The sequence below is a fragment of the Colletotrichum higginsianum genome, chromosome 10 (assembly GCF_001672515.1).
Source record: "Colletotrichum higginsianum IMI 349063 chromosome 10, whole genome shotgun sequence".
NCBI classification, from domain to species: Eukaryota; Fungi; Ascomycota; class Sordariomycetes; order Glomerellales; family Glomerellaceae; genus Colletotrichum; species Colletotrichum higginsianum.
Genome location: NC_030962.1, coordinates 2,837,663 through 2,857,602, shown reverse-complemented (window position 1 = coordinate 2,857,602; position 19,940 = coordinate 2,837,663). Strand labels below are relative to the sequence as shown.

Here is a 19,940-nt window from a genome sequence, read left to right as displayed (position 1 = left end):
CGTATCTCGCAGCTGGGGCAGAGCGCAGAGGGTTTGCTCCCCACATCGTCAGTACGATGAACTCAAGAGCCGGTAATCTACCAGAGGAGGGATGTGTAGTGATGATTGTGGCTTCGTACAATGGTCTACCATCCGACAACACAGCCGAAATGGTTGCATGGTTAAGGGTAAAGGCCGCCAGCCCTGGCAGTCTGAGCCATGTCAAGTACGCAGTGTTTGGCTGCGGTGAGTGAATTTCCTGCCATCCGACTGAAACAGCTTCGACAGTTCTGACGATCAAAATGTAGGCCATAGAGACTGGCACGACACCTACCAAAGAGTACCGCGCCTTGTTGAGGAGCTCCTGGAAAGGTCCGGCGCTGTGAAAGTAGCCCCCATGGGAGTTGCAGATGCGGCAACCGGCGACATGTACTCCGACCTTGAACAATGGAGTCTGAAGCACCTGTTTCCTGCTCTTTACGCCACACATGGCATGGCTGCTCCCGATGCCCCGCTCAAGCAGACTCTACTGCCGACTTCTGGACCAATCTCTGTCGTTCAGAGTCTACCATTGAGGGTCACGAGTCTCACGAATAGGGGATTTCAGCCGGTGAAAGTCACTGAGTCCTACCAGCTATCGGCGGACCTGAACAAAATCCCAGCCAAGCGACATGTTGAACTGAGGATGCCGCCGGGCTTCAGTTACGGCCCTGGCGATCACTTGCACATCCTACCACAAAACGATCCAACGGTGGTTCAAAAGGTGCTGTGGTATTTCGATTTGGCAGGTGACTCGCGCATTGCAATGCATTCGGTCAATTCTCTCGACGTGTCCGACAACATGGAGCTGACCGCAGCTGAGCTATTCGGACATTGGGTTGAGCTGAAACGGCCCATCACGAAGCAAGCCGCCCAAACGCTCATCGAGTCTCTCATCGAAAGCGACACAAGCACCAGAAGCCGAATGAAAGACTCGATTCGGCATATGATCGATGGCGATGGACCAAAGACAGTCGTGGAGATACTGGAGGTTCCCGACCTCAAGCTGTCTTTATCCTCATTCCTTAGCATCTTGACGCCCATTCGACCGCGGACATATTCCCTTTCTTCATCTCCCTCCTCGAAGCCCCATCATGGCACATTAACGATATCTGTCGTGCCTAACGGCACCGCTTCGGAGTACTTGGCCAGCACGACGGTTGGACAGATTCTCTTCGCCCGGGTTCAAGCCAATCCCAGGTTTTTCCATCAACTCAGCGAACGGCCGCAATCTGGGTTGATCATGGTTTGTGTTGGTTCTGGCATCGCGCCGTTCAGAGGCTTAATAAAAGAGGCACTCTTCCGCAAAACGTCGAGCGCTGCCGAGAAACCAAAGTGGACTCTCTTCTACGGATGCAGGGGCAGCCAACTGGACGAGTTGTATGCTGATGACCTTCGAGCCGCTGAGGAAGCGGGAGTCATTGTGGTACACCGAGCCTACAGTCGAGAGTCGGGCGACATGAACATTCCAAGATACGTTACCGGGTCGTTGAAAGAACACATCTCGGAGGTGATGGACTGTTGGAAGGCTGGAGGTCTCATACGCGTATGTGCTGGAAAGAGTATTGCTGATGATGTATGGAACTTGCTCGGACCGTCTCTGCTAGAGACCATGGCGAATGGGAACCAAAAAGACCAACCGTTCGACTGGCGACAGAAGTTGGCAGAGGAGGAGAGGTATGTCGAGGAAGTATTCAACTAGGTCGTCGCCGTCTCGACGTTCTGCTACGTGTATTCATGCAACTTTCTCTCTCACACATCATGTCGACTGAGGCACATACACAAAGTTATTTTGATGCATGTGAAATTTCATTCAAGCATCCGATAGTTCTTGATCTCATGCAAGGACTTTCGGCCAAGGTTGCATCTTGATGTCTTGACATACAGGAGGAGTTGCTACAGTCTCGGGCTTCGAGCCTGGAACACCAAAACTGCTCCGACGACCTTCCACTCAACGATCTCAAAGGCGTCTTCTAGCGCACGCACAAAAGCCATTTCATCATCTTGGCTATTGCCAAACCACCCCATCAGGTTATGCAAGAACATCAGTGACCTTCCTGCCCAGTTGTGTGCGGCACCATCGCCCAAGATCGTGACGCCAGCCAGGGTACCAGTCGTTGGTTTCAACAGCCGGGAGAGACGTGCCAGAGCGGAAGCCTTCCGCGCCGGAGGTCCAGGTACACAATGCAGTAGCATTGTCGTGAAAATGAGATCGATGCTTCTCTCGCTACCACCAAGGTGTGTGTAGACGGAACCCGAGCTTGATTCTGGGGCCAAGAAGTCGCCGCAAATCGTGTCCACGTCGACCAGAACACCTCTTGCCTTGTGTGTTGTTCTGCACCGCTCAGATGCCGCATCCAGACATGATTGATTGAGATCAAACAGCGTTAGGGATGCCTTTGGGGGGATGGGGGCGTGGGAGACAAAATATCCAGTGCCAACGCCAATGTCGATGATGCGAAGACCACCATCCTCCAAAGTGCCTGAGGCTTGGGCAATGACCTTGGCGTACAAGTCTTCGACAACAGGCTTAGGGCACCGCCAGACGTAGCTTAGATACAAGTCCAAGACCAGCCTATCGTAGACTAAACTGAGCGTCCATGAATTGTACACTGCAACACCGGCGGAGGTGGTGCGGTTCTGAGACCCCGAAAAGTGATATTCGAGAGTCGAATACCCGGGCAAGGCGGCGAGAAGCGATGAGGCCATTGTCATTGCCTCGAGGCTAGTTTGCAACAAAGACTGCAGAGAGCCCGTAATACGGTGTGGAATTGTCAAACCTCTTTTAAGGTGATATTATCAGACTTAACCGGCTTTTCGAATTTCAAGCACCGACATCAGCAAAAACGGAAAAATGAAAGTAAAAAGCGTCCAGGCAGGTCTCCCCTTGTTGACCAGCGGGGCGTGCTCCAGCCTTCCTATCCTTGACCGTCGACTCCGGCGGTCAAGACCTTGGCGAAGCAATCTCCTAAGTGTTACATCCGTCTTGGAATCGAGTCAGAGAATATGACTTCCGCTCAAGGTGTCCTTCCACGCAAGTCCTAGTCGGCGGTCCTGTCATGATCATCAGGGGTTGAATCTGGGACGGCATGAGTTAGTGATCAAACTCTGTCTCAGCTCTTGCGATGCGGGTCCAACACCGAGGATGCGGACAATTTCAGAGAGTCATTGAACTCACAGGCACTATGTTCCACACGTTGTACCTATACATTGATATACGCCGGGCTAACTGAGACGCCCGGGAGGCATCTTGACATGGGCTTCGGATAGCATTTTGACCCGGGCTCGGAGATGCTATGCGCGCCAAAAAGCCCGAGACAGCGGGTCCGGTGGTTTGTGCATTTGGTGAACTCTAATGCCCCTCCTATCGTCCTAGGGAGTACTTCGTATAACCCACGGTCAACGACGCTAGCTTTTTTTAGGGGATCGTAAGTTTTTAGGTGCAAACTCCGCAATTGACCGTTTATCCCTAGGAGGGCAATGTGACCAGCCACCCCATGCTAGAACATTGCCGGCGGTGCTCTCCATTACAGGTCGCATGTTCCCAGACACTGGTGAGTAGACCTACCTCGGCAGCGGGAAAAGTAGGCAACGTGAATCGTCTGTTACGCGGACATTGACGGTCCAATCTAGATAGCACTGAATTATTCTCTTTTTTTGTTTATTGGGGGTTTTTTTTCTTTGGACCGGGGAAAGCGCTTGCCCGTAGAAGCTTTCTTCCAGAATGAACCTCACGCAATACGAGGCCGTCCGCGTTCTGTGGGTAAAGCCGAGCCTCGACGTCTCATTTTCCATCCTGGTCTTGCTTGCTATCTCTACGCTGTTTTCACTACGCATTCTGTCATGGGCCTTGGCGGAGAGAAAGATACGCAAACTCGGTGGCCACGCCCCTTCCGCTCATTCATCGGCTGATGTGTTTGGTGAGTGAGAGATGGGATATGCAGCGAACCATGAAGTTGAAGCTCACATATGTATGCCCTAGGCTTCGGGTATCTCGTTCGAATGGTCAAATTCGCTAGCCAGGACCGAAACCTCGAATTCTTTCACGACTGTTTAGTGAGTACTGGCCGAACAAAGTCTACGAACCCGTTCACGTACGAGTTTGGTATTCTTGGAGAGCGGCGAATCGTCACAGCCAGCCACGAAAAGTGAGGGCGCCTGTTAGTTGTTCTCGGTGTAAATGAGAAAAGCTGACGATCAACTTAGCATCAAAGCCATTCATGCAACTCAGTTCAATGATTTTGAGAAGGGCGACCGCTTTAGGCGGGATTGGGGAGGCCTCTTGGGGCGCAGCATCTTTTCGTTGGATGGCGATGACTGGCACCGTACGAGGCAATTCTTACGACCGCACTTTTCGCGTCAACGCGTGAGTGATCTTGAGTGCTTTGAGAGGCATTTGGGTCATTTGTTCGATATTTTGGATGGAGGCAAAACTGTTGATGTCGCTGATGTGATGGCGCGGTATGTTCTCATTTGTCCTTCTTGTTGCAGACCCTGATACTGATGAGCGCGGCAGATTTGCTTTTGACGCCGCGGCCGACTTCTCCCTTGGAATCGACGTTGGGTCGCTCACAAATCCGTCCCACACGTTCATCGAAGCGTTCGACCGTGTGCACAGTACCCAGACGCTCATTGAGTATCTCAACCCAATGGGCTGGTATCTTGTTCCGCGGTGGCAGTACAACCGTGACTTGGCCACCATGGACGCCTTTGTGCAGCCTGTGCTCGACGCCGCGCTGGCGCTTTCGGACGAGCGAAAAGCCGAGATGTCACTTGGCGGCGAGCCAGAAAAGGAAGGGAAATTCTCATTCCTCAAGGCGTGCGCCGAGATCAGCAGGGACAAGAAATTCCTTCGAGATGAGCTGGTCACCATCATGCTGGCTGCGAGAGACACGACGGCCATGACCCTTGCGTGGTGTCTCTTCGAACTGGCCCGCAGCCCGGCTGTTGTTGAGGACCTGCGTGCGGAAATTCTCTCGCGCATTGGCCAGGAAAACCTGCCTACGTATGAGGACCTCAAGGATTTGCGACTGTTATCATGGATCTTGAACGAGACGTTACGCCTCTATCCTAGCATCCCGTATAATGCGCGGGTGGCGGCTCGCGATACCAGCTTACCCGTTGGTGGTGGACCAAGCGGCAAGGAGCCCATCGGTGTCCCTAAAGGAACGTTGATTTACACCTGTCCGCACGTTCTGCGTAAGTCACTCCCAAGCATCATTTAGAGGTGGCGTTCAGCATCTTGGGCTGACAGAGATCTAACTCTCCGCAGATCTCCGCGGTGATCTATATCCCGAGGAAAGCGAGTACCCTCTGGACCAGTTTCATCCAAGACGCTGGCAGAAGTGGCGACCTGCGCCATGGACTTACATACCGTTTGGCGGGGGGCCAAGGACCTGCATTGGGCAGCAATTCGTTCTTGTGCAGATGAGCTACGTGCTCGTCAGACTGTTTCAGCGATATACAGGACTGGATTCCATGCACGAGAAAACACCTGCTGGAGCTCAGGCTGACAACAAGCGCAGCAGTCCATCTTGCACAGCGGCCACGACGTCGCTTGTGGAGGACTACATGACGAGTCGCCCGCGAATGAAGAGCGAGATTACTCTAGGCCCCAGAGGCAGCATCAATCTCCGCTTTGAGTCGCAAGATTAATAAAGTCCTAGCCGTTCAGTGTTTGCGTCGTACCATCATCATCATCATCATCATCATCATCAGAATTTATGACATGGATTGAGAGGGTTGTTTAGTGATCTAGGGTGTGACCGACAGCTAATGGATTTAAATTGAATAAAATGGCACCAGCGAAAAAAGAGTAGTATAAAACACAATCTGTGCTGGTCGGGTCACAAAACAGGGATAGCCCATGTGGACTGCACGCAGTATGTAGCAATCTCCTGGATTCACTGGTAGCAATGAGTGATAAGGTTTACGACGTACTATCTTGGACTTGGATAGGACCCTAGATGAAAAGTCTAGTTTGTAACAATTGTCCCATGTAAAAACTTTAACAATGCTGATAGTCCACTTTTAACCTATCTACGCGCTATCCATGTTACATACAACAGGAACGAGGACGGCAGCAGTTACTAAACATTTTAATCCCTACCTTGAATGTAAGCTGACATGGGTGTTATCACTCAGCCCGAAGTATTTCTTTTCCAGATTCGGGTCGAATGTTGCTCCTGTCGAAGTCGCCCATCACAAACCCCTGCTGACAGCACTCAACCCTCGCACAATTGCATAAACGATATCCCATATCTTTGGCCAAGCGAGGCAGACCCTCCCCTATGCAACCCCCAGAAAGGCAGTGCTCTCACCGTCACGCCAGGATACAAGCCTCGGTCTCGGTCAACAAGGGTGTTTGTGAAAGTTCTGGACGAGCGGGTTTGACAACTGGTTGGAAACCTTACACCGCCCATGCAAGCAGGTGTTCTCGGTCTCGGAATCGTGCGAACAACCGATGTTACCATGTACGACATTGACTCGGAATCGCAACGAGATGTGGGACCGGCACCTGCCGACGCAAAGCTGGTGCTGCAGAGATGCGTCCGGCTGGTCGGCCGGCGGAGATACACGAATCGCAAATTGCGAATGTCTCGGTGATCTGGCACAGATGAGCGTCTCAAAACGATGGGTCTCCAAAGTACAAGCCGCTTCGTTGACTTTTCCGGGGGTGGGTGCTTGATACAACCTATCGATAGGGTAGTGTATCCTAGACAGACATATTCTAGCCTGAGAGTTCAGCGTGTCTCGTACAATTAGTTGTTGTCAGCAAGTATCAAGCAACACTATTTTACATTTTTTTCTCAACCATCACTGGCTGACGGCAGCCGCGCGAAGTTATCCTTTTTGTCTTGGTCACGCCCCCTATACGCAATCATGGAACCTCTCGCGATTATCGGTTTGAGCGTCAAGTTTCCGCAAGATGCAACGTCACCAGAAGAATTCTGGGAGATGCTGCGCGAGGGGAGATCAGCAGCCTCAAAGGTCCCAGAAGATAGATTCAATGTTGATGGTAAATGACAGGCTGGCATCGTCTTATTAACCAGAGACCGGGACGGTTAAGCTGAGTAGGATGCTGATACGATGTCTTTTCTTCATAGCCTTCTATCACCCAGACCCCAACAGGTTGGACAGTGTAGGCATTCCGCGTCTTGATGCGAGCGAGAAACCGTTTCGTGCTAACTGTCCCCTTCAGCTGCGTGTTCGTGACGCTCATTTCATGAAAGAAGACCCTCGCGCATTTGATGCCCCGTTCTTCAACATGTCACCGGCAGAGGCCTCAGTGCTCGATCCGCAACAACGTGGTCTGCTGGAGGGTGCGTACCACTGTCTAGAGAACGCAGGCATTTCAATCCCCAATGTCACCGGCTCCAACACATCTGTTTTCGTGGCCTGCTTCGGGCGCGACTACGATGCTTCCATTGCGCGGGACGTCGAATCCATGTCCCGTTACCATGCCACAGGCAGCGGCAGCAGGTCAGGAAAACTTGTTTCTACTACTTGGTTATAGCCCCTTGTGTGGAACGATTCCTGTTGACGCGTTTCCGCACAGCATGCTGGCCAACCGCATATCTCATGCCTTTGATCTGAGAGGTCCTTCAATCACTGTCGATACTGCCTGCTCGGCAGGTTTATCGGCCTTCCACCTGGCCTGTCAGAGTGTGCGCAGTGGCGAAAGTGACCTCTCACTTGTCTGCGGCGGCAACACGTACCTGACGCCTGAATCGCTCACGATTCCTCTGGATGACGCCGGGTTTCTGTCACCAGACGGCCGCTGTTACAGCTTCGATCACAAGGCCAACGGCTACGCACGGGGTGAAGGCTTCGGCTGTGTCGCCGTGAAGAAGTTGAGCCATGCCATCCGTGACGGGAACGTCATCCGCGCCGTTGTCAGAGCCACGGGTGTGAACCAGGACGGGAAAACACCAAGCATCACCCAGCCCAGTCTAGAGGCCCAGATCGCTCTTATCCGTAAGACGTATGAGCAAGCGGGACTGGGTTTCTCGACGACCGAGTACGTCGAGGCTCACGGCACAGGGACGGCTGTCGGTGACCCGATCGAAGCCAGAGCCATCGGGGAAGTATTTCGCACATCTAGAAAAACGCCTTTGCATGTTGGCTCGGTCAAAAGTAACATCGGGCACCTCGAAGGAGCCAGTGGCCTCGCCGGCATCATCAAGACTGTTCTCGTCCTCGAGCACGGAATTATCCCCCCCATTTGCAACTTTGAGAAAGTCAACCCGGCCATCAGCGAGGAAGAGTTGCGACTCAGCTTTCCAACCAATGCCGTCTCTTGGCCCAACACTGGCCTGCGTAGGGCATCCGTCAGCTCTTTCGGATACGGCGGCTCCAATGGACACGTCATTCTAGAGGACGCCGGTAACTATCTGCGTGTCAACGGTCTCCAAGGACACCACAGATCTGTCGACATGTCGTCTTCTGGGCTTCCAGTTTCCTCCACCAACAGCTCATTGGACACGCCGACGTCTTCGTCTTCGTCTTCGGCAGATGTTTCTCGACTCAGTGGCAGCAACCTTGGTCCGGTTGGAAGTTTTTCTTCCAGGCTTGAGAACCTGGACTTAGGTACTCGTACCGAGACGATAGGAATCATCCCCCTGAGCTCAGCAGACGAAGACGGCCCATCTCGACTAGCGGATACCCTGTCATCTCATTTTAAGGCCGTCAAGCACGACTTACTTGATGTCCTCCACACATTATCGCGTCACAGAACTCACCTTCCTTGGCGTTCGTTTGCGGTCATGAACTCCAGCGACGACCTCGAGACTCTGGCAGATGTCACGTCTTCGGCGGTGCGAGCCTCTCACAACAATCCCATCCTCCACTTCGTCTTCACCGGACAAGGTGCCGCCTGGCCTCGTATGGGTCTTGATCTTCTTCGTTACCCATCCTTCAAGGAGAGCGTCGTTGATGCGGACAAGTACCTCTCGTGGAATCTTGGCAGCCAATGGAGCGTCCTAACTGAGCTGTTAAAGTCTGCGGCCGAAGGGAGCAGAATATCAAGCCCAGCACTTGCTCAGCCTCTTTGCACGGTCATTCAGGTGGCCTTGGTTGACTTACTTCGTAGCTGGGGAGTCCAAGCTGCTGGTGTTTGTGGCCATTCAAGCGGCGAAATCGCCGCTGCATACTGTGCCGGCGCCCTCACCCGCGAGGAGGCCTGGCGCATAGCCTTCTTCCGAGGCTTGGTCTCAGAAAAGCTCGCAGCATCTCCCGATAGCACCGGAAACATGATGTCTGCGGGACTCAGTGAGCAGGAAGCCAAGATTATGATCACAGAAGAAGGCCTGGAAGACCAAGTTGAGATCGCCTGCGTCAACAGCCCCGTGAACGTGACGCTTTCGGGCACTACTGGCGGCCTTGACAAGCTCTGGGATCGACTGGATTGCGACAAGAAGTTCGTGCGCAGGCTCAACGTGGGCGTTGCATACCACTCCAAGCAGATGCTGCAGGTCTCGAACGAATATCTCGCGCTTCTCCAGGACATGCCTATCAAAGGGCAGGCAGAGACCTCACACGGCGGCGGCCCTACCATGTTCTCCTCTGTCACTGGCTCTCGGATCGCTTCCCTTCACGAGCTTCGCAATCCTGCATACTGGGTTTCGAATCTCACGGGAACTGTACGGTTCTCGGATGCGTTGGCAGCAGATGTCCAGCACTTCAACCTGCAGTCGAGACGGGGACTTCAGGTTCTCCTCGAAATCGGGCCTCAAGGCGCTCTTCGCCGTCCTGTTCAAGACACTCTCACGCCTCTACTTGGTGGCAAAGACAAGTGGTTTTACACGACCCTTTTGGACCCGAAGCTCGATGACACAGTTGCTACCCTTGGCGGCATAGCACGTTTGTGGTGCACAGGTCTGGATGTCGATCTTTCAAGAACAGTGGCGTCGCCCAAATCAGAGGAAGAAATTCCCGAGCAATTAGTCGACCTCCCCGCATATCCCTTCAACCACAGCAAGCTCTACTGGGAGGAGAGTAGACTCTCTGAAAGATTTGCGCACCGTAAACATCGGCGACACGGGCTCCTCGGCCTCCGAGCTCGTGATTGGAATTCCAATGAAGCAAGCTGGAGACACATCATCCGCTACGACGAGAACCCGTGGATCCTGGATCACGCAATCAACGGCTCAGCTGTGTATCCCGGGTCTGGTATGATCGTCATGGCTGTCGAAGGCGCAAGACAAATGACCAGTCCCGAATTCCAGATCAAGAATTATCGGGTTGTCAAAACGCGTTTCCTACGCGCCGTCAGTGTCGAAACCTCTGAGCGAGGCGTCGAAGCCCAACTGCACATGCGTCCCCGTAAGGACATCAACAACAGTACCCTGTCGAAGTGGTACGACTGGCGAGTCTTCACCGAGGGGAGCGGGCACGAGTGGCTTGAGGCGGCACATGGCAGCATCCAGGTTGAGTATGACGACTCCGGTATTCCCGGCGCCATCAGCCGCGAGCAACGACAACATGCCACCATACAGAAACAATACAACGAGATTGTCGATGCCTGCAGGTTCAAGACATATCCCGACCAGATGTATGGAAACATGCGTCAACTCGGGCTCGGATACGGACCTTTCTTTGCCCGACTGCACGACATTGTCTACGACAGAGACGGACACGCAGCCGCCAGCCTGAAGCTGCGTGATTACGCAGAAAGGATGGTTTACGCTGAGGAAGACCCTTGCGTCATTCACCCCACAACCCTGGATGCATTGTGCCATCTGCAGATGGCGGCCCTCTCGGCCGGCGGACTCCGGCCGATCCCCACGATGATGTTCACGCATTGCCAGGAGATGTGGATCAGCAACAAGCTCTTCGGCCTCCCCGGAAACCCTCTGATGCACGCAGCGTCGACGCAGACGATGCGCGGCTTCCGAGAGAGCGAGTTCGACACCGTCGCGGTGCTGGACGGGACCAACGAGCCGGTGGTGGTGATTCGCGGTGAGCGAGGAACCGCCATCACGAGCCTGGACGATGCCGGCGAGACACAAGAAGCGGACGCTGCTTGCTACTCGCTGGATTTCCGAGCGGATCTGTCGCTCATGGCCAGTTCGACAACGACGCACAACTATCTCATGAAACACACATTCCGGCGCTTTGAGCTGCCGGACAAAGATCTCATGGACCGCGCCGACGCAATGTCCATCTTTTACGTCGAGCAAGTGCTTGATCGGCTTGAAGCCGAAGGCGTGCCGCAGTATGGGGACTACCGTGACTTGTACATCAAGTGGATGCAGCGCGCCAGATCGCAACGAGAGAAGTACGTTCCCGCTTCCAGGGGGAGAAATGACTTGGATGGAAAAGCCTTGGCTGCGTCCCCCAAACCCACGGAGCCTACCACTCGTCTGGTTCATAAAGTCGGCGAGAACTTGTACGACATCCTCACTGGGAAAGCGAATGTCATGGAAGTCTTGTTCGAAAACCGGCTTGTTGATGGTGAGTTCCTTTCCAGACGAGTCCGCGGCCACTCACACTCTGACACTGACCCTCTCCACCATTGCAGATTACTATTCGGCCGAGATGTTCAAGATCCATGCGCATCGCGTCGGCGCTTACATTGAACTTCTCGCGCATGCCAACCCTTACCTCAAGATCCTTGAAATCGGTGCGGGCACTGGAAGTTCCGCCGCTGGCGTTCTGCCGTACCTTGTATACGACCAGGGAGGCGGAAGGGAACTCAAACGGTAAGTTTTGTTTTTGGGCATGAAAATCTACGATGGTTCCCCAGAGATGTTTGACTCACATTTCGTGCTCCCGCAGGCTTTCCGAGTATGTGTACACCGACGTCTCAACTGGGTTCTTCGAGAATGCCAGAGAACGGTTTGCAAAGTACTCTAGCGTCATGACGTTCAAGAAGCTCGATGTTGAGCAAGACCCAGTGTCGCAAGGCTTCGAAGAAGGCAGATACGACATCGTCATTGCCGGTAACGTACTCCACGCCACCAGCGACATGCATCAGTCCCTTCGCGCAGCCCGTAGCCTCTTGAAACCCGGAGGCAAACTCATCATGGTTGAGATTTGCAACCCGGAGAGCATCCGAGAAGGCCTGATCTTCGGCTTGCTGCCGGGATGGTGGCTGCGGACCGAGCGAGGGACGACCTGTGTCTACCCCAACCAGGGCCCCCTGTTGACCGAGGCGCAATGGAACGAGGTCATGATTGACTGCGGCTTCTCCGGAGTTGATATGCAGTGGAGAGATCACGAAGAGCTCCCGTATCACCGTCTGACTACCATTGTAGCCACCGCGGTTGAGCCGGCTTCACGTATGTCTCCCTCTCCGCGCCCGACGCCCACGTGTTTTGTTGTATACGACGAGACATCGAGCTTACAGCGGGGTCTTTGTCGGGCTTTGAAAGAAGACTTTTCAGGGTCTGAATCATCTATCGCTACCGTCTCGGCGCTCTCTCCAAGCCAGGCAGCAACGACGGATGTCACTGGTGCTACTGTCGTGTGTCTCTTGGAGTTGGACAAGAGCGTTTTGAGAAAGGTGGACGAGACTCAAATCGAAGTCATCAAGGCGCTCGCTCTGCGGGCCAAAACCCTGCTTTGGGTGACAACAGGAGGCGGTTTGGACACGCTCAACCCGGACGCCGAGCTTTCGACCGGATTTGGGCGTACGGTTTGTTCTGAACGGGGTGAGCAGGGCGTCCTCGTTGCCAGCCTGGCCTCAGAATCAGTCAAGAACCCTCGCCGAGGCTCCGCACTGCTCGCAACGATTCTCAGCAAAGTGCAGGAACAACGACAAGGTGACGGCGATGGCTGGCGCGAGTCGGAGCTGGCCGAATACGATGGCGTCTGGCATATTCCCAGGGTGGTTCCAAACGGCTCTCTCAACGATTCTGTGGCGAGACGAATCCTCAAGCCAGGTTCTCAACCCTGCCTCATCGGCCCCGAGGCGGATCGTCGCATCCGGCTCTCGATCAACAATCCTGGACTTCTTGATACTCTCCGGTTCAAAGAGATCCCCGACGCCGAGAAGCCGCTTTCGGACGACGAAGTCGAGATTCGAGTCATGTCTTCCAGCATCAACTTCAAGGACGTCATGATTGCTTTGGGGCAGATCCCAGGCAACGGATTCGGGTACGATGGTGCTGGCATCATCTCGCGTATTGGGCCCAAGTGCCAGCACACGAAAGTCGGGGAGCGCGTCATGTTCGTCTCCGTCACCGGGGCTTTCAGCACCTTCGTCCGCGTTTCCGAGCTCCAGACTCACCCCATGCCGGACACGATGCCCTTCACCGTGGCTGCGTCCATCCCCGTGGTGTACTGCACTGCGCTGTACTCGATCGATTACGTCGCGCGTCTCCGCCCCGGGGAGAGCATCTTGATCCACGCGGGTGCGGGCGGTGTTGGCCAGGCCGCCGTGATGATTGCCAAGCAGAGAGGCGCCACAATCTATGTCACTGCCGGCAGCCAGACCAAGCGCGATCTGCTCGTCAACGAGTACGGTATCCCGCCAGAGAACATCTTCAGCAGCCGCGACGCATCCTTCTACGACGACATCATGTGCGCCACCAACGGCCGCGGCGTCGATGTGGTTCTCAACTCGCTCGGCGGCGAGCTTCTTCAGCAGAGCTGGAGGTGTATCAAGGTCTTTGGCCGCTTCATCGAAATCGGGAAAGCCGATATTCTGCAGGATACAGGGCTGAGCATGGCCTCGTTCGATCGCAACGTGACGTTCTCGGCGGTGGACCTCATCGTGGTGGTGGAAAACTCCCGCGAGCTGATGAAGCAGGTCATGACAGACGTCATGGCCTTGTGGACCGAGCATCCCGAAGACGTCCACGAACCCAGACCTCTCCATGTCTACCCGGCCACTCAGTTTGAGGAGGCGATGCGATACCTCCAAAGCGGTAGAAACACCGGCAAGACGGTCATCGACTGGTCTCAGCCTGCCCAGGTTGAGTTTCTTCCCGCCTTGAAGCCGAGTTACCAATTCCACTCGGACGCAACCTATGTCCTGGCCGGTGGTCTCGGTGGTCTGCCCAAGGCAATCGTGCGCTGGATGATCGGCCGAGGGGCGAGGCACTTTTTGCTTTTGTCACGATCCGGGGCCCATGGGAACCCAGATGCTCAAAAGTTCATGGACGAGGTTGAGAGCCACGGCGCTCGGGTTCTCGCCCCTGCTTGCGACATTTCCAATCGTCGGATTTTAGAGGCCACTCTCCGACAGATACCCCGGAATTTCCCTCCCATCAGGGGCTGCATTCAAGGTGCCATGGTGCTTCACGACGAGCTGCTGGAGAACATGACGGCCATTGTTTGGAACGAGCCTCTCGAATCCAAATACTGGGGCTCGCGCAACCTTGGTGAGATACTGCCACCCGACCTCGACTTCTACATTATGCTATCTTCGTTTGCGGGTGTCATGGGGAACCGTGGCCAGAGTAATTATGCTGCTGGCAACACCTATCAGGATGGCTTGGCGCGCCATCTTGTTTCTCAACGCAGGCAACGCGCCGTATCTGTGAATCTCGGATTGATTCTCGAGACCGGTTCGGCCAACTCGAACTACTTCTTTGTCCAGTCTACCCTTCGCGCAGGATTCTCCGGGGTCACTCAAGACCAACTTCTCGGCTTGCTTGACGCTCTCTGCGACCCGAGCTATGACAACTCCAGTCCTTCGTCTGCGCAGGTGGTTCACATTGCAGACAGTCCAAAGACCCTGTGGGAAAAGGGACACGAGAGTGTCTTGGGCTGGATGACAAAGCCTCTGTTTCGCAATCTACACCGTCTGGGAGCCCAGTACGAAGCAGAGGAGGGCAACGTCGGCGGGTCATCGGGGACCGAGGTTGATTATTTGGCCGAAGTCAAGAGCGCCGAGTCGGCTGACCTGGCTGGGGACATCATCGCCAAAGCGCTGATAACGAAGTTGGCGAAATCGTTGTCACTCAACGAAACGGATCTGGACCCGAGCATGCCCGTCTTCAAAATGGGAGTCGATTCGCTCATCGCCGTGGAAGTGAGATATTGGTTTCTGAAAACATTTGGCGCGCAGGTCGCCGTCTTCAGCATTTTGAAAGATCAGAGCATGAACGACTTGTGTCTCTCGGTCGCAATAGATGTAAAGAAGTGATTCGAGTCGTTCTAGAAGTTGAGGTAGATTTCAGTCAGAAGGCGCTTGAATGCCTTGTGGTTTAGAGGATGCATCAGTAGTGCCTTAGAAATGTTAGATTAGCGTCATGACCGTTTTGATTCCTGTTCTTCGTTCACCTCACAAAATTATTCACAATGTCATCGTGGTTTGCAGCCGAAAACGTGCTGTGAATTGTTGAAAAAATCCTTGGGCGTCTTGAGGGAAACATTGTTTACAGGATACTTGACGGCTTGCAGAGCTGAGAGGTCCTAACATATCGATGATCGATCTCCTGCTTCCAAAACCCGATAACTAAGCAGAATGTCGCCGAGGAGGTCACACGAGTCATACATGTACTCTTTAGGGCCCCTGATGGAGTACTTAAGTGGTAGCTCTTCCACCCTCGACTCCGTCCCTGTCTGCTGCCATCCTCATGACTTTCGTGGGCGGCAGTACGAGCCCCTTTGCAATGCGTTTTGAGTTCATCCACCGCCACACGGCAACATGCGCCGGCGACTTACTTCTGACGCTGACAAATTTTTATAAAAGATTTTCAAGTCAGGAAATCACGTTTTCTTACACGATAGCTTTTGTTCTATCAGCATGGAGTTGTTGGTGGCTGTGGCGTTTCCTTATCAAGCCTGCGATATACCCAGAATCACCCCGGCCAGCTCAGTATTTCATCCCCTGTAGGTGCTTTCATTAGCTTCGAAACTGTCTTCAAACCTAACAACCCAATTCAGATGTTGGCAATCTTTTCGCTATGATGCAGAGTTCACACGGGCTGTACTCAAGGATAGTGTATGTGGCACTGGCATGGTGATCGCGGACAGAGCAGCTGCTAACCCAAGCTGCAGATCTCGCCGCAAGGACAGCTCGATTTTCTCCATCACCGTCATGGGTGATGAGCTGTACATTGCGACATCCCCGGCCGACATAAGCACAATCCTCAAGGAAACAAAGAGTCTCACATTCGATCCTATCATCCGGCTTATCTTGGGTGAATTCGGCATGGCAAAAGAGTCGCTTGACGCTCTCTTCGAACCCCGGCAAAAATACAACAATAGAAGCTGGATGGACCGCCAGCACGATATCTTTCGATCTCAGATGCATCCAGCCAGCGATAAAGGCGAAGCTTTGTCAACCAGGATACTTCGAAACATCGATCAGTCTATGCAATCTTCGCTCCTGAGTGACGCTAGGCTTTTGTCGGCTGTACGACCTGGGAAAAAGGCCTTGTCACTCTGGAAGTTGTGTTCTCATGTTCTGGTCGATGCTTCAACTCGGGCTTTCTGGGGAGATAGTCTCGTTCACATCGCACCGGACTTCGTCGACAACTACCTCGCCTTTGATGCGGCATACTGGAAGAGGGATAAGTCCAAGAAAGATGCCAACGGTTGCCGTCAGAAGAATCTCATAGCACTTGAGAAATGGTTGAGGTCTCCCAAAGAAGAGAGAAGCGATGCTTCTTGGCTGGTGAAGAGCCTGGAGCAGGATTACCACGACATGAGAATTACCGACGATGCCCAAATCGCGGCCCAGTACTTTCTCTACCACGAGGTTATCAACGCCAACGCGTTCAAGAGCTGCTTCTGGCTTCTGGCTCACGTCTTTTTTGACAAGAAGCTGCGGGCGGATTTGGAAGAGGAGATGCTGCCAGCCGTCCAACGCCGGGATCAACAGGTCGAGGTTGACATACACTATCTTCTTAACGAGTGTCACCTTCTGGGATCTGTGTACGAAGAGACTCTCCGCCTCTGCAGCGATCCAACAGGAATTCGACAAGTTGTTCAAGAGACAAAGATCGGGCGTAAGACGGTGTATCCGGGCCGCAAGTTGCTTATGCCTTACCGACAGATGCACCTGGACGACGTGGCCTTTGGAGCGTCCACCGACCAATTCATAGCAACTCGATTTCTCAACAACAAGCTCCTCTCAAAAGCCGAAAATTTCCGACCATTTGGCGGCGGGAACGGCCACTGTCCTGGACGGTTCTTGGCTCGTCGCGAGGTATACATGTTTGCTGCAATTTTACTTATCAGGTTTGAAGTTGAGCTGTCCTCAAGCTCCGAGATGCCGGTCATTGATGAGAAAGCACCGACTGGAGGGATTCTTAGACCGGTGGCCGGGCACGATGTACTACTCGATGTTCAGTTGCGGACAAATTAAGGTGAAACATCAGGTGTAATTACAGACATTGACGAATAGAAATCTGTGTTGAAAGCTTACGTGTGCATAGTACGAACAAATCTACACATAGCCCAGACTAGAAAGACTGGTTTACTATTACTTCTTCTAAGGACAAGATTTAGTATTAGCTTAGTTACGCAACTTTGTCTGCAAATCTATAGTTCAGTTTGTAATTTAATACTAGTTACGCAAGGACTTGCTTTTTAATTGATGTACCCACGCCACTACACCCTGTGGTGCACTTGTGGTTTACGACATTGTCATTGACTTATTGTGGTTATTTTGTCTGTCTAGCTCACTCATTGCAAATGTGTTGTCAAAGTTTGCGTTCCCCCTTCGTTTCAGCGTCTAAAATATACCTTTTTGGCGTACAGTTCTTGGAGCTCGTGTAACAGTACTAGCATGACAGTCGTAATACTGAGCGGGAACACGAGTCACTGAAGGTTCAAGCTAGGCAATTAGTGTCACAGGGGATTGAAATACCACCTTGCAACATTATTTAGTTTCTCGTTTGGAACCTAGCCGAAATTCAAGTCAGCAGAGGCGTGGCACGAGTTGTGGGGCGTCCTAGAAGTATAATATCTAGCATGTAACCCACGGTTTCTCCATCATTCCTACATTGCCTATCAACACCGACAAGATGGAAGCCGTACGGCGCCTGCTTGGATTACCTCCAGTGGGAACTGCACCAAGAGTTGACGACGACCATGTCTACCCCCTCCATGTGCTAGATGACACTAAGATGCATCGGGAGATTTTTCTCAATTGGATACTGGTCTTTGACGATGTACTCGATCCTGGACAGCTACACAGATCGTTAGCCCGGCTCCTTGAGCTTGGTGACTGGAGAAAGATTGGGGGTCGTCTCAAATTAAAGGTAACTATTTGTTTCAGTTTCTTGCCGTTGCCCGCAATTTGCAACAGCTAACTTATAGCTGCTAGGAAGACGGCCGACTAGAGGTCCACGTTCCACAGGCCTTCACAGCGGAACGTCCCGCCATAGCCTACAGCCACCAAAGCGTAGATATGGATATAAAAGGTACGTCTATCTAGTACCGGAAGAATTTCACTCGTTCTATAGTGCTGTATCGCCCGCCTTGTAACCAAGATGTATTCCTAAGCAGCTGTTGCTAGTTTGTTCTATTCATTTTCACTACATTGAGTTATTTCCCTCCATAACTAGATCCATGTTGTTGCTGTTGTATTTCATTTCTAGAAGAAGAAGCTCAACTAAGTGGATAAAATAGACCATCCCATCGCAAGGACACTTCCCAAAGTCACAGAGAACGTCTCTATTCAGCCTGGGGCTCCGAGCTTCAAGTCTTTCGCAGCCCCCACGCCAGCCACGTTGAATGAGTTTCTCAATAAAGACATTCCCCAGCTGTCGCTACGCATCACTTCGTTCCAAGACGCAACACTTGTCGCACTCTCTTGGCCTCATACGCTGATGGACGTCATGGGCCAGGAAGCACTTCTACATGCGTGGTCTTTAGTGCTAGCTGACCGAGAATCAGATGTACAACCCGTCATAGGGGCCTACAAGGACGTCATGACTGCGGCTATTAGTGGCTACAACAACGAGGAGTTCAAACTGAGGAACAAGGTGCTACGTGGTTTTAGCCTTGTGAAGTTTGTGCTCCGTTTGGTGTGGGACAAAATATGGAACCCAGCTCTGAAAACGCAAACCATCTTCGTCCCTCAGAGAGCTCTTACCGAGCTGCGACGACAGGCCCAGATGGATCTATGTTTGGAATACGGCAAGCCGCCCTTTGTTAGCGATGGAGATATACTTGCTGCATGGTTAGCGCGCGCAGTGGCCTCATCACTTCCGCGGCCGCGGCCTATGACCCTGGTTCACGCTCTCAACGCACGCACCCGTCTTTCGTCACTCGACGCACCAGGCGTCTTCATGCAGAATATGGTGGTGGCAGCCCATACACTTCTGTCAGCTGATGGCGCAAGGGGGCAGCTTGGGCAGATTGCACTAGAAAACCGGCGTCACCTGATGGCGCAGTCAACAGAAGGCCAGGTCCTAGCCTTTTTACACGAACAGCTGAAGGATTGCGAATCAGGCGGCAACCCAAGAATGCTGCTTTGTACCGATCCCGATGCTGTACTGTTGACTTTCACAAACTGGAGCCAGGCAAAACTCTTCAGGGCGGCCGACTTCAGTCCAGCAGTTGTGCATACAGCAAAGACGGTCTTGAGAGGATCAAACAATGCTCCTGGAACCATTACAACTCACTTCGTAGATGTAGTAACAAGAAGTCCAGTAAGGATGAGCTGGGTTGGCGTGCTCGGGAAGGACCATGGCGATAACTACTGGCTTAGTGGACTTCTGCTGCCCTCGGTCTGGGCTAAAATTGAGGATGAGATTGCCAAGCTGTGAGTAGCATCGATCTTACCGCAGGTAGTCACAACACGCTAGGGTACTGGAATCAACTTTTTAATATCATAGACTTACTAAGTTAGGCCTCTTTTCCGTCTCATAGATAATCAAAATATGACTAAATGTTTTTCATTTGCTGATGGAGATAATCTGTATCTTTTGCGGTCAGCGTGTGGGGAAAGTCTTATACATATTGGTTGGTATGCTCAGCTTAGCTTGTGTGATCCAACGACGTGAACAAAGTTGCTC

At 52.8% G+C, this 19,940-nt stretch overlaps 6 protein-coding genes across 6 annotated transcripts; 5 read left to right on the top strand and 1 right to left on the bottom strand.

Annotated features, from left to right (window-relative positions):
- Positions 1-56: 56 nt before the first annotated feature.
- CH63R_14320 (NADPH cytochrome P450) lies at positions 57-1,720 on the top strand (the record flags this gene model as incomplete). The annotated part of the gene is made up of 2 exons (XM_018309294.1): positions 57-225; positions 288-1,720. The coding sequence occupies 2 exons, from the start codon at positions 57-59 to the stop codon at positions 1,718-1,720; spliced, it is 1,602 nt and encodes a 533-aa protein (XP_018151612.1).
- A 194-nt stretch (positions 1,721-1,914) lies between these two features.
- Positions 1,915-2,727, bottom strand: CH63R_14319 (Methyltransferase type 12; the record flags this gene model as incomplete). Its single annotated transcript, XM_018309293.1, has 1 exon — positions 1,915-2,727. The coding sequence occupies one exon, from the start codon at positions 2,725-2,727 to the stop codon at positions 1,915-1,917; it is 813 nt and encodes a 270-aa protein (XP_018151611.1).
- Positions 2,728-3,742: 1,015 nt separating this feature from the next.
- On the top strand, positions 3,743-5,673 carry CH63R_14318 (Cytochrome P450 52A11; the record flags this gene model as incomplete). The annotated part of the gene is made up of 5 exons (XM_018309292.1): positions 3,743-3,938; positions 4,001-4,166; positions 4,225-4,479; positions 4,535-5,217; positions 5,291-5,673. The coding sequence occupies 5 exons, from the start codon at positions 3,743-3,745 to the stop codon at positions 5,671-5,673; spliced, it is 1,683 nt and encodes a 560-aa protein (XP_018151610.1).
- A 1,227-nt stretch (positions 5,674-6,900) lies between these two features.
- Positions 6,901-15,112, top strand: CH63R_14317 (Polyketide synthase; the record flags this gene model as incomplete). The annotated part of the gene is made up of 5 exons (XM_018309291.1): positions 6,901-7,036; positions 7,125-7,527; positions 7,577-11,472; positions 11,540-11,720; positions 11,797-15,112. The coding sequence occupies 5 exons, from the start codon at positions 6,901-6,903 to the stop codon at positions 15,110-15,112; spliced, it is 7,932 nt and encodes a 2,643-aa protein (XP_018151609.1).
- Positions 15,113-15,545: 433 nt separating this feature from the next.
- Positions 15,546-17,281, top strand: CH63R_14316 (Prostacyclin synthase; the record flags this gene model as incomplete). The annotated part of the gene is made up of 3 exons (XM_018309290.1): positions 15,546-15,801; positions 15,856-15,913; positions 15,970-17,281. The coding sequence occupies 3 exons, from the start codon at positions 15,546-15,548 to the stop codon at positions 17,279-17,281; spliced, it is 1,626 nt and encodes a 541-aa protein (XP_018151608.1).
- A 661-nt stretch (positions 17,282-17,942) lies between these two features.
- Positions 17,943-19,691, top strand: CH63R_14315 (BCL5p; the record flags this gene model as incomplete). Its single annotated transcript, XM_018309289.1, has 3 exons — positions 17,943-18,179; positions 18,245-18,341; positions 18,550-19,691. The coding sequence occupies 3 exons, from the start codon at positions 17,943-17,945 to the stop codon at positions 19,689-19,691; spliced, it is 1,476 nt and encodes a 491-aa protein (XP_018151607.1).
- Positions 19,692-19,940: the final 249 nt, after the last annotated feature.